Source organism: Lepidochelys kempii, chromosome 22 (genome assembly GCF_965140265.1).
Source record: "Lepidochelys kempii isolate rLepKem1 chromosome 22, rLepKem1.hap2, whole genome shotgun sequence".
Classification (NCBI taxonomy): Eukaryota; Metazoa; Chordata; order Testudines; family Cheloniidae; genus Lepidochelys; species Lepidochelys kempii.
The window spans coordinates 11,254,938-11,281,346 of record NC_133277.1 but is presented as its reverse complement, the minus strand read 5'-3'; the positions used below and the strand labels follow the sequence as shown (position 1 = coordinate 11,281,346).

General features: G+C 39.9%; 1 protein-coding gene across 6 annotated transcripts in view; it reads left to right on the top strand.

The window, feature by feature from the left end:
• JHY (junctional cadherin complex regulator) overlaps positions 1 to 21,601 on the top strand; it is a 35,063-nt gene extending 13,462 nt beyond the window's left edge. For 2 of the 6 annotated variants that reach the window (XM_073320899.1, XM_073320900.1), the window contains exons 4-9: positions 4,131 to 4,235; positions 9,556 to 10,268; positions 12,070 to 12,361; positions 15,304 to 15,384; positions 19,882 to 20,007; positions 20,855 to 21,601. In XM_073320899.1, coding sequence (XP_073177000.1) covers positions 4,131 to 4,235; positions 9,556 to 10,268; positions 12,070 to 12,361; positions 15,304 to 15,384; positions 19,882 to 20,007; positions 20,855 to 21,058 — 1,521 coding nt within the window. In that variant the 3' untranslated portion in view covers positions 21,059 to 21,601. Of the gene's footprint in view, positions 1 to 4,130; positions 4,236 to 9,555; positions 10,269 to 12,069; positions 12,376 to 15,303; positions 15,385 to 19,881; positions 20,008 to 20,854 lie in introns of those variants that run through there. The other 4 variants (XR_012155921.1, XR_012155920.1, XM_073320902.1 and 1 more) reach the window with 4 other exon arrangements.
• The last annotated feature ends 4,808 nt before the right edge of the window (positions 21,602 to 26,409 follow it).

Here is a 26,409-nt window from a genome sequence, read left to right as displayed (position 1 = left end):
ACCATTGTTTATTAGCACTGTAGTGTCCAGGAAGTGGATCTCTTGTGTGGACTGGACCAGGCTGAGGTTGGTGGTGGGATGGAAATTGTTGAAATCATGGTGGAATTCCTCAAGGGCTTCTTTTCCATGGGTCCAGATGATGAAGATGTCATCAATATAGCGCAAGTAGAGTAGGGGCTTTAGGGGACGAGAGCTGAGGAAGCGTTGTTCTAAATCAGCCATAAAAATGTTGGCATACCACCTTAATTGATTACTCTCGTTAGAGTTGGTATGGCAACCCCCATTTTTTCATGTTCTCAGTATATATATAATCTTCCTACTGTATATTCCGCTGCATGCATCTGATGAGGGGGGTTTAGCCCACAAAAGCTTATGCCCAAATAAATTTGTTAGTCTCTAAGGTGCCACAAGTACTCCTAGTTCTTTTTGCTGATACAGACTAACACAGCTACCACTCTGAAACCTGATCTCTGAAACATAATTCATCTTAAAGTTCTTGAAACTGAATTGAACAGTCAAGGCAGGTAAGTTAATCAGTTAACTGAAGTGACTAAATGAGAATAGTTAAGAAATGGATAATAGACATTAGAGAATGATGAGAAGTATACAAAAAATAGCATCTCGGATATCTGTGTCAGCATCCAGAATACATGCTTTGGATGTTGTCTTTATAAACTGGATCATTTTCCACTTTTCAGCAAGTTAGAACTGTCATAATTGTTAGCAACACAGTTAACAGTGAGGTATAGTGGGTATAAAATGTTGCATTAAAATACAGAGTGCTTTTCATGTAATTTTACTAAATCATCTCTGTAAAAACTTACTATGGAGTAAGATATTTGAATGTTTGATACGGAAGGATCCTTTTTCCAAGTTACTGTAAGATTCACAGCCCATTAGATCTGTGGGCTATATATACACACCCAAACATACTACAAATGCGTGTGTATGGGCTGATATGTATGTTCCTTAATTCATATAGCATTTTATAAAGCATCAACTTTTTTGCAGCGCTGCCTGATTCTCTAAGAACCTGATGATGGGTTTCTTTGAGAGAGAGAAGTAGCTGCCCAATCTAGCTCAGCTGTACTCAATATGAGTTGCTTTCCTCCCTAGAAACCTCTTACTTCAAAGCGAGGAACATAATGTACAATTTTTTAATGGCTCTAGACCAAGGCACTCAGACTCTCTGTGCACTGCGCCTTACTTCAGTGTAAACACCTAATCAAGATTGCCTGCGCTTCAACAATAGCAGCCAAATGCAATTCGAGAACCACAAGCCTTTGAAGTCCTCACTGCAAAGGCCGGTTTTCTAGTCTGGGATAATGACATGCCATGATTGCTGTCTTTGTTGTATCTTTTCAGTAGAGAAGCAATTATGGGCCTCAATTTAACAGAATAGACATTACACAGCTTATGATGCTCAAAATGCAATTTCATTTGATCATTTTCTCAATTTGATTGGTATTAATAGAATAGTTCACAAAAAAATGCTGGCAGAGGTTGTGTCCGGTTCCTCTTTCAAAGAGATAATGTAGAAGTATGCTTTACCTGCCCAGTAAACTGTCAATGCAGTGAGTCAGTGGGTTCCACCAAAAACATCTTACCAATGAAACAGCTGTGTTCCTCTGTCTGCTGTGGAGAAGGAAACCTATGAAGAGTCTTCCTAATTTGTTAATTTCTTTCCTGTAAGGAGAGCTGGTAGATTCTTTCATTACCATTTGCAGCAATATGCCTCACCTGAAATATCAGCAATAAGAGCCAACCCCACTACTGTTAACTCATTCCTGTTCATACTAGCTGAGGCAGGTACCTGCATAGACCTGGTTACAGCATATTACCTGAGTCAGTGGTTCTCATACTGTGCTCTGTGGATCATTGGTGGGATACAAAGCACTTGCTGCTAGTCCAGAGAGAGGCTGGCCTGATGGCAATAAGTCAGTATGCAGTTCTTAAGAAACTGTAGCTTGACTCATGGAGCTTCCTCAGGTGCTAAGTGTCTGCTGTGCATTCTTCTGCAATCTGTGGGAACTGCATAGTCTTTCCGAAGCGCATGTGTGTGCGTGGTTTAGATTTAAGTCCAGAGCATTAAACTAGGCATTTCACTTGTACACAGCACCCTGATATAACAGTTGGGTATTTTACCTGAGAACACCACCCATATGAATGCTTCCTAATTTCAAGTGATTTGCCCTGTGTACTCAGTTTGTGGATATCTAGTACTCACTTCACTGTTGGGTCATTGGTCTTAGGCAGCTCCAGTGTAATCCAGATGGCCTACTCCAGGTGGACCCTGAACAAGCTTGGTGTAGTTGTCCCTTAAGTATGCTCTTTGGATTGCCATGCTGTTATAAGCGCCCCAGCCACTACTGCTATCTGTGCTCTTCTACCAGCTAGGATGCTGATTGGTTGTGTGGAAAAGAGACAGTCATTGATGATCTGAGCTCAAGTTTGCACAGTTAGTAGTTCCACCGGTCACAGACATCTTCTCCCCGTGGCCTTTCCCAAATTAGCCATACCCACTCGTCAGTGGTGCTTAGTTATCCTTACTGCAGGCAATGGCTTAGTAGAGCAGCCGGGTATGTTGTCACAACAATGGATGGACTGGCTAATTGTCCGCTTATTTGGGTACTGTACTGTACTGTCATATTTAGCTATGGATCATGGCAAAAGCATTGTGTAAAAGCAAACCAGGACAATATCTAGAAGTAAAGAGGCAGAAAGAAAGGTAATAGGAGACAGACAAGATCAGTTGTTTTAATATGGTATGTGTTTCGTTCTGTTGCCTGGATTGCTCCCAGCTCACACTCTGTGCATTTCCAATATGATACTGCAATGGCACCTTGCTAGCACCTCACGGTTACCCTGGTGTTGGCCATAGCATCTGTTTTCCTCTTATAGGAGACAGCAGTTAGAGCTGGTTGGAAAATTTTCATTGACTCCATTTTCCAGTCAGAAAAAGCTTAACTGTTGAAACGTCTCATTTCCTTTTTATGGCACCCTTAACAGCACCATGATGAGCATGCTTTGGCATGCTCTATGTAGTTTGCCTGCTATACAAGTTTTGTATCACATATTTGGCTGAGCCTGTTACTTGGCTTGTAGTTCTGCAGTGCTTAATGGGGGCTGCTACTTATCTCTCGCACTTAATACTTGCTTCAGCTGTCGATCTTTCTCTGATTCCTGCTATACTATGTGCAGACAGGCAGGCCTGTATAGCTTCTTATTCTCCACCTGTTGCCTGCTTTGACAATCTGGATGCATTCTTTGAAAATCTTGCCTCAGTTTTGGGTACTGAGCCCTTCTAAAAATTCTGGCCATAGCATTTTTGCTGGTTGATGTGGCCATATTGATAGTGGCCTTAAAATCTATAGTAGACTATGATCACCCCTGAATAACTCCTCAGGTCTGATTTCCCATGTGCACCTACTGTGCCCACTGTTATGGGGGATGTTTATGTTCTATGCTTTTGCTCATGAAGACGACGATTTGCATCTAAGTGGTTTGCTGCCTACTACCGGCTGATTACTGTTACTGCCTGGCTATAAGTGGTGGAAGTTTTATTTGTGCTCTGTGGCTACTCCCATTACTTTTCTACCCACATAGTTTTGATATATAGTGCTTTCTGTACTGGATGAGTAACTTCATTGGTCTAGGCTTTGCTATGGTGTATGTCCTCTCATGACTCTTCTAGTGCAGTGGTCATTGTCTGCATGGCAGTGGTGGATGTGTAGTCTGCTTACCTCTACCTTACGTATAGTGGGCAGCTTGGTCATCATTTAGCTTCTGCCATGAGTAGGAGTCCCTACGGTATGCAACTTTCATTCTCTCTGAAAGTGCTCAGAATGTCATCCACAACCTCTCTTATTAATGGACACGCTACCATGGTCTCTAATAATACTCAATTGTTTGTTTGTGCACTCCCTTTGCCTATGTTCCTATTTGGCCCCATCTTTGTCCTGCCATGAATAATGTAATGCTGCATTTTACTGCTTATCTGTACTAGCATACAGATTGTTGCTTGTTTTCCCCACCCAACCCCATCCATAGATCTTTTATGCTGTTCCTGGACCCACTGAACTACCGCAGTGTACCCACTGTGGCTCTTAATACAGGTTTTTCTTCTTTAGGTTTCAGATGTTAAAACTGCTGATGAGAGGCTTATTCAGAATGCCATTGACTTTCACAGCATGGATCCTGAAGACAAATGGCTCCAGAGGTCACACCAACTAAAGGTTCCTTTCTGATGGCATATGAATGTGGTTTTTGGAATCTATAATACAAACAATCATGTTCTTGATTTTTTTTCTCCTCTAAATTTAACTTGTGGCAGATTTGTTACATTTGTTTCTTAATATTTCTTACTATTTTGAAATTCTTTTAATGGTTTTCATCTGAGGCTCTCAAAGCATTGCTGTTAATCATTTACACTGCACATGAAGTGTGCTAAACTGCACATCAGTTATGCCTCAAACCTTTGTAAATGCATTAATCATTTTACTGATGGACAAACCCAAGTGTAGAGAGACATTAAGTTTTTCGCCCAAGGCCACATAACGTGTTAGGAATCCTGGCTCCCAGCGCTACGCTCTAACTAATAGACCATATTTTTGCAAGAGAAATAGATAGGTAGGTGGTTTTAATATTATAGCTTTCTAATACAATGTCAAAAGAAATTAGTAGTTACCAAAGTAAAATAGGCTATCGAGAATACACCGAAATATCTTTTTAGTCCACAAATCTTGTGCACTAAAATCCATCACATACATTAAGCATGGAGGAAATGGACTAGATGACCTCTTGAGGTCCTTTCCAGACCTACATTTCTATGATTAAGTAGCATATAGTATCTGCTTTCATAACTATCTATCCTACTCTGTAAATCCCATGACTACCTACTGACTGTCCAACTAGATAGGTAGCTGGGGGATTTATAGAGCTGGAAAGATAGTTATGAAAGCACAAAAACTATGCTGCTCGATCCATATGATGGATTAAATCCACATTATACCTCCAATTTTCAAGGAATCCTAGATTTAAAAGGTCAAGTCTCTTTAGGATTATATGGTGCTACTGGCCCATAAAACTAATACATGCAGTGCTCACTGTTTTTGGTGAGTTACCAGGGCTTCTTAATTTCATTGTTGCATTCTGTGTTCTTTGGGGTGGGAGGGTGCTGATCTCTATCAAGGCGATGTTTTAAGACAGAAAATGTTTACAGGTGGAGGGAGATGCACCTTAGGGTCTGTCAAGCTAGGTAGTTACCTAAAATTGATAAATCTAGTAGATGGCTGACTGCCTTTCACACTAATGCAGTGAAATAATTACCTCTTGGAATAAGGCCAGAGTAGACGAGGTTTCATCACTGACAAAGACATATGCACTTTAGAAGCACCTGAGAAAGTAGAATCCAGCTAGAACAGATGTGAAAACTATTTATGGTAGCATCAATAATTAATTTAGTTTGCTGCTCAGACTATAGTGGTGAAGGAAATTGGGAGACTGTAAGGATCAAGAGATTCATTTTGTTCCTTTGCTCTTAGAATAAAGAGCAATGCAGCTTTAATGCGGAAGATTGTAAGTGGAGTACAGTATTTGAAAGATATTTAATTAGGCATAAATAAGGAATGGAATAGTCAGTTTAGGGCAAGAATAAACAGATTATGCTCTGAATAAGACCAAAAATAGTCTCAAACAGATATAAGGCCAACAGCACTTGATTCTCTATATCAGCAGAAAATTGTTCTCCTAAAGAAAATAAACATGCAGTAAAAAGAAACAAGAGTTAAGCAGTCCTAAAACAGAGTAGAAGGGGAAAGAAATCTGTCCCTAGTTAAGGGTTGGCAGAGATCACTTCCCTGTTGGAATAAGAGGGAAACCAAGGACTCAAATCACAATTCACTCATTGGTCAGCTCCTGGGCCATCAAGGTTATGTCCTATTTCTTATCAGGGCAGACTGTATTGTTAGTTTAGAGTCTAAAAATAATAACCAGAGTATAAGGTAAGTGTTAATGTTCATTGATAATCTTAGCTGAGAATTCCCATTTGCGTTTGATTGAGTTCTGTAACAATCTTGTTTTTTCCCAGTTGGTAAAATTTTCCCCACTTGTAAAAACAATCTTAATTTTGTTAATGAAGGTCTCTATTTGGGAATTTAGAAGCAGTGTAGCAGTGACTTTCTCAAGAGGTGCTGGAGACAAAACAATAGGGACCAGCAACTGAAGGACCTTCTTATGCAGCAATTTCTGCCATGGAACTGACCGCTTGTTGTGTAGATGGGACAAAACCAAGTCTGCAGCAGTCTTATGGTACTGTGCTAAAGCCCTGTGGCCTAATTCTCCACTCACTGTGCCAGTTTTACGCCATGTTTCATAGGTTTTTAAGGCCAGAAGAGACCATTAGATTATCTAGACAGGCCACAGAATTCCACACATCCACCCCCATACTGAGTCCAACAGCCTGTTTTTCACCGATGCATGTTGTCCATAAAGAGATCCAGTCTCAAGTTGAAAAATTAAGAGATGGAGAATTCAGTACTTCCCTTGATAGTTTGTTCCAGTGGTTATTCATGTTCACTGTTAAATTGTGCTCTATTTCTCTCTTGAATTTTTTGGGCTTTAACTTCCAGTCATTGGTTTTCATTGTGCCGTTCTCCGCTAAATTGAACCTGGAATCAAATCTCTTACTGACCTTATAAAAACCAAGATGTTCCAGGAACATGTTCATGTTTTGTCAGATGCTGTGTGAAGTTCTGGCTTGAGGCAAGAGCAAGGCAATGCCATGGTAAAGGTGGAGGGGAGGGTCTGGAGTTTTCCATGATTTGAAATCTTCAAGTTGAGACTGGACATCTTTTTTGAAAGATCTGGTCCAGCTCAGCCAGTAGCCAGTGAGGTGGATGCAGGAGCTAGTGGGTGAGACTTCCCAGCCTGTGTGATGCAGGAGATCAACAGTCCCCTCTGGAGATATTTTTCCATAGGAAAGCTGGGCTTTTCTCCATTCATTGCATGTTCCAGGCTACAGCATTCCCCAGTGAGGCGCTTCTGTCACTTTGGAGAGAGGTTCCCAAGCATTTCCTTGGCAGCTGGCACATGTCACCAGATAGAGACCCTGCACCAGCTCCAGCTCTGCTCATTCCACTGTTTATATCTGCTTCTTGGTGTTGAAACCAGTCTAAGAGGAAGCATTAAGTGCTAGAATATTGGACTGTGTGCCAAGGTAATGCCACTTGAAGCTGACCGAGTTATGCTGGTGTAAAACTGATGTAACTGAGTGGAAGATCAGGCTCTCCTGGTCTTTACATGTCCATTTCCACCTGCTTTTACAGATCTTTCGTATGTTTAAGATAGTTATAACATGGGTATGTCCCATCTACACAGGTAAAATCAAACATTGTGACAAGATATCCTGATATTGCAGAAATTGCTCTGCAGATGGCTCATAGGATAGTGGCCAACTGGGTCTATGTGACTACGAAAGGAGAAGTGTAAACAAATCTACTTATTTTTCTTGCAAGCTTTTCTTCTCCTTCTTGTTTTTGTGTTTTCCTTCTCCTCAGACACTTCCCCTCACACACAGGGGGCTATGAATCACAGGCTAAGCCCAGAATATTTTGTCAACTCCTAAAGGATTTGGACACCTAGTTCCCATAAAATTAATGGGAATTTGGCATCCAAATTGCCTAGCCTCCTTTCAAAAAATCTGTGCCCTAGTTTCTATATTAAGTTTATTCTGAGGTAGCTCAAACAGATTGTTTGAATTTGCTGCTGTTCATTTGAGGCAAGAAGCTGTGCTCCTTAAGAGAGCAAACAGCAGTTTATGCTATTATTCATGGTAAAAGATGTTCTGTAGATTTCAAATTTCTTAGTGGAGGAAGAATTTTACAATGCTACTTGATCCATCTAAGTGGGAAAGCAATGGCTCAATCACAGTTTGTCCCTGGTTCATGCTGAGACCTGGGACCCTTTCATAGGTGGCACCATCGGTAAAAGCACTAATCATTATGGAAGAGGTCTAGCTAACAAATTATCATCTTGGCACCAGGAGCCAGGATTCCCCAGTGCTAAAGCTTTCACCAAAACATTCAGCTCTACATGTGGACTTAATACCTACCATTAAGCAGTTACTCTGAGTGCATATGCTCTGTAGTGATTGCAAGTGTTGGTAACAAAGGAACCCTAGTGAGACTGGAGGATGAAATGGAGGATTTCAGTTCTGATGAAGATTAAATGGACTGAGAATGGCTTTGTATATTACCTCTAAGGGAACCCATATCTTGCCTCAAAAGGAACAACACCTGGTGCCTTAATTGGGAAGATGATAAATCTTAAGTAAACCCCAGATTTCAAGTACGTTGCTTTGGGTAGTGAGAGAAGTCCTGCTGAATTTAAATTCCGGAATTGTTTGTTTGTTTGTTGCTGGGATGACATGTTGCAGGATTTACAAGCACATGAATACTTGGTTTAACGACTGAAACAACTTAAACTGTGCATATTGACTTGTTTCTTTGTCCACTGCAAACAAGTCTAAAAAATGCACCCTTCGAAAAGCTCTTGTGTAATCTAGACTGTGACTAGTGCTGTGGATATTAGCAATAAGGAAAGGGATGAATAACTTGAATTGAGACCACTACATGCAGACAATGACTCAAGGCAAATCTCTTACTATATAGAGAGAGAGCTTTAACTTGCAATTCCAAAGACATCTAAGGACATATTTACACTAAATAGATCACACTGGGAAAATACTTATTTCATCAGGCTGGAGAGCTTTTGACCAATAATTTGTCAGAGCAAAGCTCTGCCACTAGCTCCTTCTACAGTATTTTAATTTTTACCATGTGGGAGAGGGAAATAATTGGCTGCCTATATTTTTATTTATTTCTACTAAAAACCACGACACTTCGACCTACAATTAAAATCATAAACAGCAATAGCAAATCAGAAGTGAATGCCTTCTGTCCACCTCCCATTTCCAAATCTAGCAACAAAACAACCAGTAAACAGAGCCAAATTCTCTGCTGTTGTAAATTGGCACTCCTCTATTGAAGTCAATGAAAGTGTGTCAATTTACACCAGAAGAAAATCTGACTCCAAAATTTCTCCATTATACACTGGACCAGATCCTCGATTGATATAAATTGATGTAGCTTCAGTGACGTTAACAACTTTCAGAGTAACAGCCGTGTTAGTCTGTATTCGCAAAATTGGTTAGTCTCTAAGGTGCCACAAGTACTCCTTTTCTGTTAACAACTTTGCCACAGATTACAGTAGCTGAAGATCTGGCCTATTATACATACAAGTATAGTGAAGTAAAAACAAGACAGTACTTCTGCATATTGTTAATCTTAAGTACATGCTTAAATCCCACTGACTTCTATGGAATTTAAGCATATGTCCTGAATTGGAGCCTAAGGTTTGTGGATGTAGAGAAATCCCTGAATGAAAGGTGTTCGAGCAGCAAAAAGTATGTGTAAGTTTAGTATGTTTGTCTCTTCAAGATATCATTTAATATGCATGCAAAATGATCACCTCAGAGTTTCACAATACTCTTTTTAGGATCACCGAAATAAACAGCCACAGGCAGACAGAACAAAATTAAATCGAGTGCTAAGAGAGAGATCTTTACCAGCAAATGATGTCCAGCATCCACCAGGAAGACTAGCAGAACCAAGACCTCAGCATCACACACATCGCAATGTTTCAGAATTTGAGAACTTTCATATGGATTCCAACTCTTCTGAAGTGCTAGAACTTGAACAAGATGACAATAGTTCACTGCATAGTTGGTTACAAACAAATCCTTTTGTTGGTCCAATGACTCCTTTCATTAAGACTAGTTCAGCAGCAGATTGGGGGACACACTCAAATACTTCACAAAATAATTCAGATTTGGTAAATTGGAATCAGAAGCAAATCTCCACAAACTTGGCTTTATCTAGGCACCATCTTGAACTAACAATGCATAAAAACCCTACTGGGTTGAATTTATCTTCAGCATATACTAGTGAAGAAAACAAGAAATATCAGCACAACCCCGGAAACAGACCGCCGTATAATCAGCAACATTTGCAGAATAGTTATGTTTTGGAGCCTCTTCCACCTGATGGGTATGCCAAGGGTCACGTGCTCCTAAACCAGAAAAGCATCGCATCTACTTACAATGCTAATTTTCAAGAATCAGTAAAAGACCAAGTTTCAACTCCGAATCATAGAAAGCAATTTTATATAGACAAGAGCCATCACAACAACTATGCTACCAATAGCTTGTGGTAAGGACCCATGTTTCAAAATGTTATTAGCATAATGGTACATGATACCAAGGAAGTCATATTAGAGAAGGCCAAGGAAGTGTTCAGAAAAATCTGATACATTCAACCACAGTAATTTATTCTTAACTTCTAGTTTGTTCATTAGTGTTTGATTTAATAAACAGTTTAACACTATTTTTAAGCTTTCAATACCCTAGCCATTCCTACACATGAAATTCCCATTGATCTTAGTGTGTTTGTACATGCAAGGACTGCAAGATCAAGCTTAAGAATGGTTACTGAAAAGCTGGCATTAAAGAGCAAAACAAAAAAACGTTTAGTTGCATCATTCATAAACTGAGTCTAGAGAAGCCTATTTGTACTCAACTTGGTTACACCAAAACCCAGCTTGTGGCAATGCAGAATGAAAATCCCAAATTGCTCTAATGCAGTTCAGTGCGCTGCCACTCATGTTTCAACACTTGTTTCACTGGTATTCTTCTTAACAATCTTCCCCAATTGCAGGTCCACCAGAAGTGGTGCTCGTGTATATAAGGTACAAGCAGCTGGGCGCATTTTTACCAATCCTGCACTTGCTCTGTTTATCAAATTCCCATCAAAGTCAACGGTTTTGTGTGCAGAAGTTCTTAGAAGAATAAAATATGACACCACTATCATGAAAAAGGCATGAGAGGTTAAAACTATTTGTATAGAGCTTGTATGTGGATTGATGGTAATAAATGAAAATTCTACTTTAAATGAACACAAAGGGCCTGATTTTCACCTACGTAAAAGAACTGATCCAAAGCCCACTGAAATCAATGGATATCTCTTCATTGACTTCAGTGAACTTTGGATCAGGCCCAGCGTTTGCCACAGTTGACTTCATGAAGTTATTCCTGGTATACATGAGTGTGTGACTGAGATCAGAATCAGTCACAAATGGTCATGTTCACTTCTGATGTTTTGAAAGTTTGCGTGGTGTGACGGGGCCGGGCCAGATAGTTACAGGAGAGTAATAGAAGGCAGATATATTAGCCCCAGGCTAAGCAGTTCCCTTTTCCCTGGGTAAGGTAACAGGGAAGGTTCCAGAACAATCAGGAACCTTCTGGAGACAATTAAGACAGGCTGATTAGAACACCTGCAGCCAATCAAGAAGCTGCTAGAATCAATTAAGGCAGGCTGATCAGGGCACCTTGGTTTTTAAAAGGAGCTCACTTCAGTTTGTGGTGTGCGTGTGAGGAGCTGGGGGCAAGAGGCACTAGGAGCTGAGAGTGAGAACGTGGACTGTTGGAGGACTGAGGTGTACAAGCATTATCAGACACCAGGAGGAAGGTCCTATGGAGAGGATAAAGAAGGTGTTGGGAAGAGGCCATGGGGAAGTAGCCCAGGGAGTTGTAGCTGTTGCACAGCTGTTCCAGGAGGCACTCAAGACAGCTGCATTCCACAGGGCCCTGGGCTGGAACCCGGAGTAGAGGGCGGGCCCAGGTTCCCCCCAAATCCTCCTAACTCCTGGTCAGACACAGGAGTCATCGACCTGGACTGTGGGTTCAGAAAAACGGCCAAGCAGAGGGCGGCTGTGAAGCTCCAAGGCGAGCAAATCCGCCAATAAGCGCAAGACCCACCAAGGTAGAGGAGGAACTTTGTCACAGTGAGTAGTTCAATGAGTTGAAAATGTACCCAGCAAACAATATCTAACGGTTTTTAAAATATGTTTGATTAGCAATGACAATTTCAGTTTACAGATTGCTTATTGGGGCTTTGAATCTAGGTATGAGTAAACACAATTTCCTTCTTGCATTTTGTTTTTTTTTAAATTGAGGCCATCCCAGTCGTCTGCTCAGAAGCCGCTAGCAGGCCCTTCTCCAACCACACAACTTATACAGACAATGGAACAACATCATCAAGAAATCTCTCAACTGGAAGACACTCACCTTGCCGAAAGGCAGTTCTCTGGCTTGTTTCCACCTGTAATCCCAAGGGTAGAAAGTGACTCGGAAATTAACACAGAAAGAAGTGAAGGAAGCCAAGTGAAAATTAGTCGCAGCAACTCAGAAGGGTACCTGCTACAAATGGAAAAGCAAAAACAGCTGAAAGAAAAAGGGACTAGGAAGGTAAGAAAATATGGGTGAGTTAGAAACCAATTTTATATTCCTGTTTCCTCCTCTGATTAAATTAGTACTTTGTGCTCATTATCCATAGATCTCAAAGCACTTTAAAAGGGGTATTATTTCCATTTTACAGAAGGGGAATTGATTCTCTGGGAGGTTAAGTGACTTGCCCAACATCAAACAAGTCAGTGGCAGAAGCAGATTTGGAAAAAGAAAATAACTAGTAGCTGATCTGACCAACTCACTCCCACACTTTATATTCCAAGGAGTTGAAGCAATTCACCACTGCATCTTTCCACTCCACTTTTCAGAGAAGGTCACCTGTTAGAACACATGGGGAACTGTTTATCCTTTAAGTTATTCCTGTGGTAAAATGATTGAGAAAGAAGCCATTTGTATAGGACAGCAGGTAGCCAGGCCGCAAGTCTGAATAAGTTATTATCCTTGTCATGCCCATTTGCCAGTCAGATCAAATCTCTTGGTTTCCAAGGGAATTCAAACTGAACAACATTAAAAGTTACAGGATTTGTGAAGCTAATGTTATAAACATTATTCCAGGTCTACTGACAATCCCATTGTGATCACTTATTAAAACTGAGCTCTTTGTCTCTTCTGTGTGTCCGAATTTCATACTGTAACCATTTACCACTGATGCAATGGAACGGTATAAAGATATCCTTGTACACCCATGACAAATTAAATGTTTAAGAAGTTAGCTTGTCTGCACTGAGAAATGCAGCTAAGCTGGAATAATTACTCATGTGCTTCATCTAGGAGGCAGTTCGTGTATTACTGCTTGACTGCCTCTAAGAAGGGTTAGCTGGATTAAGATAGTAACTACAGGGCAGATTTCCTTCCTTTTCCATTCCCTGTGTTCCAGCCATTGTTTTTGTCCTTTTTTCCCCAATAACTCTCACACTTACAAATCTGAAGAATTTTGTGGAGAATCGGATTGTTTATGTCGCGCGGTACAACCCAGCTTCTCACATTAAACAGAAGTCCATACAAACACACCAAGGTCAAATTTAATTCACACACATATTTTGGCTTTGAAAATATATTGGAAATTACTTCAGCTGCTTGAGAAAAACCTGGCTTTATTCCATACAGCTAAATGGTTAACTCCCTGTATTAGCTTCAGTTTAAAAAACGATTATATAATTTTTCCATAAAAGAGTTTGGATTCTTGACTCAAAAAAAAGTCTAATATAATTTCTAATGTAATATAGATTTTATTTGTTTGCCAGTTGGGTCTGACTTAAAACATGTTCATCATTTGAAGAAAGTACTTTTTTTGCTAGTAGAAATTCTTTTGGCATTTCTGTAGCCACTCCATTATTGGAATTACTGCAGTAGAAGGCCAGAAAGAAAATAAAGCAAGCCAGAGTCTGGATTATTAAGCGTTTTCATTGGCAAGCTTTTAAAATTTAGCCCAGCTATGAACATTAATTGAATCTCTTTGGAACAGATGTAACGAGATCCAGGAATGCCCAGCCCTCCCCAGACAAGCCAGAAAAGCACCTTATCCTGGAGCGAACATAATGGATGGTTAGAAACGGATTAAGATGAAGTTCTGGCTCCCCACACAAACAACCAAGAAAAGGGTTTTGCACAGGGGATCAGCACAGGGGCAGAAGAGAAGTGAAAGAGCACCCAAGCAGGAGGATGGGTGCAGTGCATTTGTGTGGGCTCAGTTGTGGCCATTGCAACAAAAACATAGTACGTGATCCCACTAGCAATGACCTTCCTTTTTGCCTGCTGCAGCCAATTCACTTGTAAAGGTTTTGTTCCATGCTAGTACTGTTAATTTTTCACCTTTTTAGGTGAATGGTTGCTTCCAACTAAAAAGGGTCAAGGGGTGCTGCTCACAACACTGTCATGTTGCCAAATGAGGTTCCATATAGCGGTATTATTGGGAAAGAGTAAACTTTGCAATCCCTAGTTATTGGGAACTGGGTTCAAAGTCAACCTAATTAGAAGGTTCTTGTGTTACTTATGGCATTTCTGAGAATGTATAAGGGCACTCAAAAGATGCAAGAAGAATTTGACTAGCCTCATGGGAAAACAGTGTCTAATTGTCATGCATCACAATATAATATTGTAAAGGGGAGTCATTTTAGAAAATATTACAGATTGTTTTCATAAGATTAAGGGAGTCTCTGGCAACAGAGCACTTTCTTGATTGGATTTATGAGCTGTGGGTTTTGTTTTGGTAGGGATTTTTTCCAAGAAGTTTGTTAATTTAAAGCTACTTGGCCAGATTTTTCTCAGTTACATCAATGTAAATTAGGGGCAACACTGATGACTTGAGTGTAAATCAGGAATAATTTAACTTGTGTAACTGAGATCAGAATTACACTCAGTCTACCCAAACCATCTTCTAGAGCCTCTGTCTTTGTCCCCAGGTCTTCCTCCCCTTCCTTCCATTCTGGGTGAAATCCTGACTCCACTGACTCTTGCCATTGATTTCAGTAGGTCCAGGACTCCACCTTGTGCCTTCTCTCCCACTATCACTGAATTTGCTATCCCAGGCACAAGGTCTTTAATTAGTTACCAGGAGGAGGAGGATACATATGAACTTCTCTTTTATCACCAAAAGCAGGGTGTTTTCTGTAGTTTTGCTACAAGACTCTGTTCAAAAGTTCTGTTAATGTAATAACTGCCAAATGCATTGTCATTTTAAGCTGTTTAACAGAATCCAGCTCATGAAATGTAAATTACAAATTACAAATGGAGTTTAGCCTGTTAGTCATTCAAATGTCCACATAATATGGGAAATTTCTAAAGGAATATTATCACATGAAACAAATTACGTTTACTCACTTTCATTTATAGTAGGACATACCTGCTCAGGGTAAAGACACCTTTAAGACTTTTGCATTACTGAGGGAGATTTTTGCCTTCCATACCAAGTTAAAGGAAGATGTATTTGATTCTGTCTTTAGTCTTCTAGGCCAAGAAACTACATGAATCTGGATGTGAAGCTCGGAGGCCTTGGGCCTGACTATGAAGCAGTCAGAGAGAAAGTAAGTGTCACAGATAGCATTTTGTCTGCTTTTTATGTTGCAAAGTTATGCAAAGTAAGCTGATGTAGAATGCAATGGAGATGAAAGCACAGTTGATAAAGTAACTAAAAACTGCCTGGTAGGTTATACCCTTAACTCAAGCTAAATATTAAATGCAAAGGGGACCATCCTTCTGAGTGTTAGGAAAGCAACTAGTACATAGGTGGGCATTACCATCAAATAAATGATAAAGATAATGTTCTAGTCAGGCATCTGTTAACCACTCCATTCATGAGTCCAACTAAGACAATAAAACACTAAGATCTCCTCTACCAGTTAGGCTAAGAAGTAGCCCCTTTTTTTTTTTATGAGCATCTCTCTTGCCAGATGCCCTCTCTCATCCATATAAACAATATTGATGCAGGTCCATGGCCACCTAGCACATCATGCCTGTCATTAGGCTGCACTCCATTGCCCTTTGGAATTTTTTTATAGAACACTCAAACTTCCAGCCACCTGTGCTAAAGGAGACTCTCCTTAGCAATATAGAGTTTGTTATACAGTTGAACAAAGCTGATCATCCATTAGCACTCATTCACACTAGCCAGTTCATTGCAAAACTAGGTATAAATATATGCTAGATTTTGAGACTTGGTTTGCACAAATCCACAGCTAATTTTCATAGGTCAGAAGGGACCATTGTCATTATCTAGTCCAAAGTCATGCATAATATAGGCCATAGGATTTCCCTGAATTAATTCTTACTTCAAGTGGTTGACCTAGAATATGTCTGTTAGAAAACCCATCACAACCATTGATAAGTTGTTTCAGTGGTTAATTACCCTCATTTAAATATATACTTTTTATTTCTAGTCTGAATTTGTCTAGCTTTCAACAATTGGATCAACTTCCAGTCATTAGAGCTTGTTATATCTTTGTCTGCTAGATTAAAGAGCCCTTTACTATCAAACTTAACTATAAGGCATGTTTTCCAATCTTTTAATTATTCTTGTGGCTCTTCTCTGAACTCTCTCAAATTTTTCAACAGCCTTCTTGAATTGTGGATACCAGACCTGGACACTATATTCCAGCAGCTGTTACACCAGTGCCAAACACATATGTCATGTAACCTCCATATTCCTACTCAATATTCCCCTGTTTTTACATCCAAGAATCACATTAGCCCTTTACAGCCACAGCGTAGCACTGGGAGCTGATCTTCAGCTGATGAGCCACCATGAACCCCAAGTTTCAGAGTAACAGCCGTGTTAGTCTGTATTCGCAAAAAGAAAAGGAGTACTTGTGGCACCTTAGAGACTAACCAATTTATTTGAGCATGAGCTTTCGTGAGCTACAGCTCACTTCATCGGATGCATACCGTGGAAACTGCAGCAGACTTTATATATACACAGAGAATATGAAACAATACCTCCTCCCACCCCACTGTCCTGCTGGTAATAGCTTATCTAAAGTGATCATCAGGTTGGGCCATTTCCAGCACAAATCCAGGTTTTCTCACCCTCCACCCCCCCACACAAATTCACTCTCCTGCTGGTGATAGCCCATCCAAAGTGACAACTCTTTACACGAAAGCTCATGCTCAAATAAATTGGTTAGTCTCTAAGGTGCCACAAGTACTCCTTTTCATGAACCCCAAGTCTTTTTTCAGAGCCCCAGCTTCCCAAGATAGAGACCTCCATCCTGTAAATATGGCCTGCATTCTTTGTTTCCAGATATGACCTTTCATTCAGCCATATTAATACATATGATTGCACCTAGCTTGGCAAGTGATCCAGATCACTCTATAACAGCGACCCATCCTCCATTATTTACCACTCCCCCAATCTTTGTGTCATCTCAAAACTTTATCAGTAATGACTGTTTTCTTCCAAGTCATTATAAAAATATTAAATAGCATAGAACCAAGAACAGATCTCTGAGGGACCCCATCAGAAATCATCCAATTAATTGTAAAATAGAGAATCATCAGAGAGCTAACCCCACTTCAGTAGGTTGAGACCTAACCCCACTTCAGTAGGTGCCATTGATTTTGTATCATTCTAGTTTCTTAATCAAAACTTCTCATGGTACCAAGACATCTACATTTATTACATCAACACTGTATTGTAGTAGCACATCCTTACCTCGTGGGCGCCCCGGTGTCTCTGGTAGCAGAGTTGCATGGGGTCTTTGTCGGTCTCCCCCACCTGGGCTCTCCTTTGGACCTGCAGCTTTCTCAGTCTGTGTCTTCTTCTGACTCCCCTCTGGGTGTTCTGTGGCTTGACCCTCCAACCAAGGGCAGGTCTACTCTACAACTGGCATCGCCGCTCTGAGATTGAGCCACCGGTGGTCAATTTAGCGGGTCAAGTAAAGACCCGCCAAATCGACTGCAGATCACTCTCCAGTCAATCCCTGTACTCTTCTCGTCAGGGGTAGAGTAAGGTAAGTCGACAGGAGATTTTCTCCCATTGACCCCCCCCCACATGGCATAGACCCCACAGTAACTTGACCTAAGGTACATCGACTCCAGCTACGTTATTTACGTAGCTGGAGTTGCATAGTGTAGGTCGACATACCGCGGTAGTGTAGACATAGCCTAAGTCACAAAAATGTCTAAACCCTTTCGAGGGCTGCAAGAGCAAGTCCAAATAAAAGTCCAGACAAATCTTCAAACTAACAGCCCTTCCACCCCTCTTGGGCTTCACTGTAGTTCTCTTGTTGACTCTACCTCAGGGCTCCCCCAGCAGGAGCCTGAACTGCTAAGGTAGTTTGTTTCTCTATTTCCTGTCTATTAAACCATATCCCAGGGCTTCTCTCCATGAGAGAGACCTGTCTTCTATTTGGGGTTCTTTCCCTTGCTTTACAGATGATGGAATTACACCCCATCACACGCTTTTATCAGCCCAATTTGCAGTCTCATAAAAAAAAATCAAGTCAGTTTGAGATGATCTATTTTCCATAAGCCTGTGCTGAGTAGCATTAATTATATTATCCATCTAAACTCTTTATTAGAGTCCCATATCAGCCGTTCCATTACATTGTCGAGGATCTATATCTGACTGACAGCCTACCATTACCAAGGTCATCTAATTTACCTTTTTAAAAAAATATTGGCACAACACAAGCGTTCTTCCGGTCCTCTGGATATTCCCCAGTGTGCTAAGACTTGTTCACTACCAACATTAAGAGTCCAGATTTCCTTTGATATCATGGATATCTGTCCAGAAAACTCATGCATGCACATAAAAAGGGAGAAGTGTATAATAGAAGGAGAGGTTTCAGAGTAACAGCCGTGTTAGTCTGTATTCACAAAAAGAAAAGGAGTACTTGTGGCACCTTAGAGACTAACCAATTTATTTGAGCATGAGCTTTCGTGAGCTACAGCTCACTCTGTAGCTCACGAAAGCTCATGCTCAAATAAATTGGTTAGTCTCTAAGGTGCCACAAGTACTCCTTTTCTTTTTGCGAATAGAAGGAGAGACAATTGTATCTTTGATAGACTCATCCCTCTAGTTTTGTAGTTCCCAGAAGCAGGTATCCATTAAAGGAATTTTCAGCAGGTGAGTATCCAGCTGAAGGCAAGTCCAAACTACTTTGTTCTCCCTGTGGTAGTTGAAGTGTACATGAATGACTTTAACATGATTGAGCTGCACTGTCATTCATGTGCAGAAGACAGTCTCCTTGAACCTTGGAAGAGAAAATGAAAGCAAATACAGTAGAGTAAGTGCAACAGGGAAGTAGCTGAATGCACATCACTCACTGTTAAGCAAACCTCTGATCTTACTGTGCCAAAGAGGAGATGATTGTCAGAAAAAAGTTCTGAATGAAAAATATCATTTGACCTCTTCACTGCCAGTGACTTTACTGGTTAGATTAAGCAGTTGTACATCTCAAGAGCTGTAGAATATATCCCATGTACTCTTGAACCTCACTGATAAGATAACTCTTTATATTTATATAGTGTCCTTCACAGAGCATTGCATAGCTAAAACGATAAAATCATCAGCCCTTTGGAGCAATTTAAAAGCTACAGTGATTTCTTCAGCCTTGCAGTAAATGAGATAGATTGGTCATCTCAAATCTATATCAATAGAGAGAGAGATGCATTGCTACAAAATGGCCTTCCTCCATACAGCAGAGGGTTCTGTCTCTTTTTAACACTTTGGCAACACTTATATAGCTTGTCACTCCCATAAAGTGTTATTAAATTGCAATGGGGGAAAAAAATTGAATGTTGACACCAGCTCCTGACTGGGGCAAACTAAAATACCTTGCTGAGCCTGAGAGTAACAAATGGTTGGAAACAGAGACAGAAAATGGGTTAAATAAAGAAAATAAAGAATTATAGTTATCTAACCTTGAAAAATTAGATTTTTAAGACGACCTTGCTGAGCAATGATTAGTGGCATATCTATTTTAAACAGCCTCACAGGCGTAAATGGGAAGGTCCGGCAGTAAAGGGGTCTATTAACTGGTCCCTCAAAACTTTAAATAACCATTACATTTTTCATTTGCCAGACAGAAAAGTTAAATAAGCAAAAGGAATATGCAAAGCAAGTTAAGGAGCACAACATGAAGAATGTTGCTACTGTGCAGAAACCGCCAGCAAAACCTCAGATCAAGTCATCATTATCAAGACATAAGGTCAGACTAGAAAGCATCTCATTAGATGGGGCTAGAACTCTCATTAGAGTGAGAGGGAGAGGGCTTGTCCATGGGCCTCAGAGAACCATGGAAGTTAACTCCTAGAACAATTTTGGGTTAGATGCCAAAAGATAGAGGGTCTCCCACTGCCGTTTTTATTGTCTTTTAAAACAATCCCAGACACTCCTAATACAGAAAGTTGCTCAAGGTCAGTTACCTATTAATTATTTTTGTACAATCCTCATTGTATTCCTTCTCTTGTCAAGAAATTTATCAGCCTTCAAACTAACCAGAAATGAAATTTCCAAGGGACTCCATTAAAGTTAGTCTAAGCTTTGATTTGAAAGTCTTCAAGAGTATCTCAGCGTCTTATTTATCATTTTAGGTCTTTTGTAATGTAATTTTTGGGGAACAACGGGGGGGTCTATTATAGAACAAATCTCTGTTTTCTGGGGCTATGGAACTCACTGTCACGAGATATCATTCAGATCAAGAGCTTAACAGGAATGAAAAACAGATTTGATATTTATAAGGCATGTGAGAATATACAAAATTATAATACTATTTTTGTTATTAAAAAGTTTTGGAAGGGATATAAACCTGCATGCTTCAGGGCATAAAGACAACCTCTAACTAATGATGGTCAGGAAGCAATTTTCCTTGGGGCAGATTATTCGATAACTGCAGAGTTTCTTGCACCTTCCTCTAAAGCATCTGGTACTAGTCACTACAATATATGGAATTATTACACTCTTAATCTGATCTAGTATGAAAATTCTTATGTTCTCCTGCCATTTTAAAATTGTTGTTCTGATTTTATTGTCAATTTCAATCTTTATATTTTTAGGCTCTGGAATATGCTAAGAAGATTCCTAAACCAAAACCTTTCTCAGCAAAACAATCAGATGAAGAACCAAAAGAGGAAAGAACTCTAGCACATAGTTTAAAAGCACAGAATTTACCTCAGATTTCTTCACTGAAAAGTCTGCAAAACAGACATGAAATAGAGAAGCAAGTTGTGGCTGCTTTCAAAACCCTTCACATTTTATAATAAATTTGAAATTATTAGGGAGCTGTAGAGGGTAGACAATATCTGAACTGTTTATGTGGTGCATTAAATTACTTAGGTTTCCCAGATACAGTATTTCAGGACTCCACTACTTAAATAAGAGCCTCTACCATCAAAAACATTGATTTCAAAAGGTGAAATATTTTCAGATCAATTGCCCATATTTTAGTCCAATATTATTATAGCCAAATTATTTTTTAAATGTAATCTTTATTTTAGAATTGTGCTTCTTTTTATTCTATTGTTTCCTTCCTTGGAATATCCTGATTAAGCTGCTGCTTCTTTCTGAGCAGTTTATCCAGAAAGAGTAGGGAGTGAATTTAGGTGCCTGCAGGGTTCAGCAGGAGTTTTGTGAATTGTAGTGGAACCTAAACCTGGGACTTTGATGCCTAAACATGTGTGAATCTAGATCTGTGTGTCCTATTAGTCTTTCCCAAAATGCTCATTCTTTTTATGCTGTGAAATAAACCTACAGCTACTTACAAAAACATTTTTTATATTTTACATAATGAACCTTTAAAAGTATTTCCATCAAATCTAAAAACAGTCTCAGTGACTCTGTGTGTGTGTGTGTGTATCTATCGTAATTGCTTTTCTCTTAATATAACTTGAACTGAAATGAAAACAGGAACATTTCCATAATGCTCACTGAGCCATTGACCCAAGAGACATGAATTAATGATAAAATATTTTAGCTATGGCCCAGGTTTCCATGACTGGGGGTCGACAGGCGTTAGAGGGTTAACAGCAGTATTTGGTTAAAGAGTACCTTATGTGTATATGGTACGTCGAAACACATAAGCCTTAGACCCTGCTCCAAAGCAGCTTCCAGCTGGTTTTAGTAGACAGACAAGTACGATACAATGGTAAAATAAGAGACACCCAAGAGGGCAGAGGAAGATCTGCACAGGAGGCTTCACTTACAGAGAAGGAAGAGAGAGCAGTTGGCCTTGATACATCAGCAGTTGGATCCAAAGCCCCCCTGAACTCAATGGAAACACTCTCTCTGCCTTCTATGGGCTTTCAGTCATGACCCAGGAAGGGGAAGCCGTTCCAAATATAGCAGTGGCATGAATACAGCCATAAAGCTGAGAGTGGGAGAAGGTGACAAAGGAAACAACTGAGAGGATTTGTAGGAGCACAGAGTGAGTAGCAGGAAAGAGAGCTGAGATGTAGAGCAAGGCAAAATTGTGAAGACTTTTGAAGGTGAGGACAGAGAGCTTGAACTGCATGCGATAAAAGAAAAGAAGCCAGATTCAGCATCGTCCCATGGCCAGGGCACTGGACTAGGGTTGGTTACTTGATTTCTGTTTCCAGTTCTGCCCTGGACCTGCTGTGTGATCTTGAACAAGTCACTTCACCTCTCTATACATGGGTACAGCCCCTGCTTCCCCCACCCCAATCCCCTGGGTATGTATTCAGATAGCTAGCCCAAGCTGCTGCCTGTTCCCAGCTATCCTGCTATTTTTAGTGCACTAGCTCAAGCAAAGCTAGACTGTGCCTGTCTTGTTTGAGCTGGGAAGCACAGTCCCAGCTGCAGTGTATATATACCCAAAATACATGTACAGTGGGGTCTGATCTCTTTGGAGTCCTTATATGCTACATAATAAAAATAAACTAGTTATGAGATATAAGGAGGGAAAGATGTGGTCAGAATGATGGAAAAGGAAACTGTTATCAGTTCCTGTAAGGAAAAGACAGAATTCTGAACCAGTCCCAGCAGTTAAGCCAGAGCTGATTTTTACATGTTTTATATAATGTAATAATCTCTCATTTTTAGACAGACAATCTTACAGGTTTGGGACCTTAACAAGTTTTTAATTTAAATACTTGTACCAGTTTACTTTTAAATTAAATCTGGCACATCTTAAATTAAAAAAAAAGGGGGGGGGGAAGACATCAACCTCATTGTATTACCTTAACATCTACAACATTTTCTCTTTCTTTAAAACAAAGAGGAAGCTGTTGGCAGGTTATCCAGGAACGAAGCCAAACTAAAATACTCCCAATAATGAAGAAAGTAAAACATGAACCAAACACAGGCCATCAATAGGGATACAATAATTAATTATGCAATTGTTGCTTCATTATTGGTTAGTGATTCATTGTCACAACATCACAGCAAGCCCAAGAGTTTAGAGCCTCATTTAGGGCAAGAAAATGCAGACAAGTAATGGCTCTTCAGCTAGACAATCTGTTATTAGATAGGAGTAGGTTGAAGATACACTGAGAAACTGAGCAGAACACTGAGGATAATCAAGAACTACACTTTTGATAGGAAACAGCCTTTAACAGATTAAGTGTAAGATAATAAACAGATGTGATTCTTATGATGGTTCTGTTTCTTTAACTTGGTAAATGAAGAATTAAATCCACAGATGAAATGTGATAAGGAAACGCACAGAAAAGGAGTTTTGGAGAACACATACTAAAAATCTTTTTAAAATAGGCAATTTCTGCAGGTTCTTGTTGACTCTTGGGTTTGTTTTCATCATATGTTGTCTTAGGGTGACCAGATGTCCCAATTTTATAGGTTTCAGAGTAACAGCCGTGTTAGTCTGTATTCGCAAAAAGAAAAGGAGTACTTGTGGCACCTTAGAGACTAACCAATTTATTAGTTTATTAATAAATTGGTTAGTCTCTAAGGTGCCACAAGTACTCCTTTTCTTTTTGCAATTTTATAGGGACAGTCCCGATATTTGGGGCTTTTTCTTATATAGGCTCCTATTACCCCCCACCCCCTGTTCCAATTTTTCACACTTTGTCTGCTCACCCTACGTTGTCTGCATAATAGATATAGAATCATGGTCCTGGCTCCATAGTTATGATTGCATCTAGGTTCCATCATAAGCCCCACCCCCAATATATTTAACCATGAATATTTGGCCTGAAAATTCCCTGATTTACTCTCAGGGCAAAGGAGAATTTTCCTGACAAGTTTGAGAAGCAAAAACAAAACCAACAAAAAAATCCAAAATTCATCCGGATTTGAAATTTTGACCAGTATCTAAAGTTTCTTTGGATCCTACTAGTCCCAAACTGCCTAGTTACTACCCGTTCAAACCTTTCTGTGCAGTTAAATCTCCTTGAAAACAAATGTGCGAGTTCACTTTAAAAGAAAACAAGTTGTAATTAAGGCAAGTCATTAACAATAGCTGTATCTAATCAAAATGATTATACTGTATGTGTGGGAGCCGAGGTCCATGGAATCCTCTGGCCTGAGCAAAGTTTGGTCTTGCTGAAGAAGGTGTACAGTGGAAGGGTTAATTGGGGAATACAGCGGAGAGAGTGAACGTGAAAAGCTTAAGTCTCTGTGCCTGCACTGAGTTTTCTGTAAAAGGTAAATATGGAAATGAGTTCCAAGAAATATTTTTAGTCTTATAATGGGCTAATTCTGGACTTTTGGATAGTTGGATGCAAACTCCTGCTAGGAGTTGAAGGTAATGTCACAAGTTAGCAGGAAGATCATTTTGCTTTATAAAGACAGGCCACTGAAAGACTCCAGTTGATGTCTGTGGGCTTTGAATCCCACTCTAAATTATTGAAATCAATCCATGATCTCAAACACTAGGAAACAAATGGCTCCTAGAATTGACAAGGAGTTAAGCATCAGTGCCGTATGTCATTGGAAAGGTTGCTTCCCCTCGATTTGAAACGAGGCCTTGATTACTTGGGCCTGGATTCAACGAAGTGCTTAAGCATGTGCTTAAATGCTTTGCTGAACGATTACCTTAAAACAGGGAGACTTACAATCATTTTGGTCTATTTACCATAAATATTATGGAAGCACTGGAAACTTGCACGAGAAAATTCTCTGCATAGAGGTTTGGTTCAGCTTACGTGCAGTAAGTACAGCAGCAGGGCAACCGTTTTGCAGCTTTCAGTGGATCCAGGACAAAATTATCCCTTCTTGGATTTTGGATTTGCTCTCTCTTACCTCTTGGCCCTTCAGCTCTGTTTAGCCTCAGGATTCACGTTACACAGACAGTTCCGTACCAGGCCAGTTATAATTGTTATCCTACTTATATTTTTTAAATAAAATGGTAACACTTTGAAGCATTTCTGGAGAAGGCCATAAACTTGTTGCCTCTGCTTTAAAGTGATAATCCCCCTTTAATACAAACCCGAAGCACCTATTTTTAATTGAACTTTTAGATGAATATCAAAGAGCTATTTATGTGTATCTAATATTTTAATTAGAGTATATTCTCAATTTAACCCATTAAATCCTCTTTGATGATCTCCATGTTTAGTGCTTAGCCCCAGATGCTAGAGATAATGAATACTGGACCTTTTGATTTAATGAGAACTTCTGCCTTTCTAGCCTGTCTCCCTTTGTATCCTTTTTTTCCCTCCGCGCTATAGAATTCAGTTAATTGAAGGAGTCTCTCACCACCACACATTAAGGAGTCGAAATTAGCATCCCTTTTCTGATTAGAAAATGCAAGCAGACATTTTCCCTTTGATCTCAGGATTGAGTTGAAGTAGGCAATAGCCCCCTGAAAATGAGCTGATGGCCTTATTATTAGGCTAAAATGCAGATGCGTCCGTGTGTTGCAAAATGCTTAATGTCTTAATTGATCACCTTCCTCACTGTTTGTCATCCTAGTACCTTTTATAGCTCATGTAAACTCGGGGGGGGGGTGTTTTTTTTAAATAGTGACCTTTTAAGGAACATTAAAGGGCACCCACCAATATCCCCTTACCCCCAATATTAAAATTGTATCAATAAGTCCTGTCATTAATAGGATGCTTCCCCATGGCAAATACATAAATAGTCCCATGAACACGATCATCTTGCAGACCATTTGCAAAGGATTGTATTTTCCCAAGGTGAAATTTGAAAAGAGGTTATTTTCAGTGTGCGCGCAAAGGAAGTCTTCTGATCTGCTTTAATAGTAATGCAAATTCTTTTTGCACCAAACAGATAACAGTGGTACAAAAGGGACTGCACAAGTAAATGATGAGCCTCCATCTGCTTAAAAGCAAAGGCCAAAACTTAATGTAATTCAAATTAGAAAGACAAAGAATTTAATAAGAAATTGGCTTGAATTTTGCATTAAGCATTCGGGACCACATTAAGGTTGACTCAGGCCCTTACTCTCCTATCGAAATCAATGGAACTACATGGCAATGCATAGAGTAAAGTGTTACTCACATGAGTATGGGCGGTAGAATCAGGCCTTCAGACAATTAACCACCATGCCTCTGAGATTGTGCCTCCTCGGGCTCTGTAGTGTAGTGGCGGGGAATGTTAGAGCAGCATACCTCCCCTGGAACTTTCTCCTGGCTACTTTCATTCTAGAATACATCACAGAGCTGGATCCTTTCCC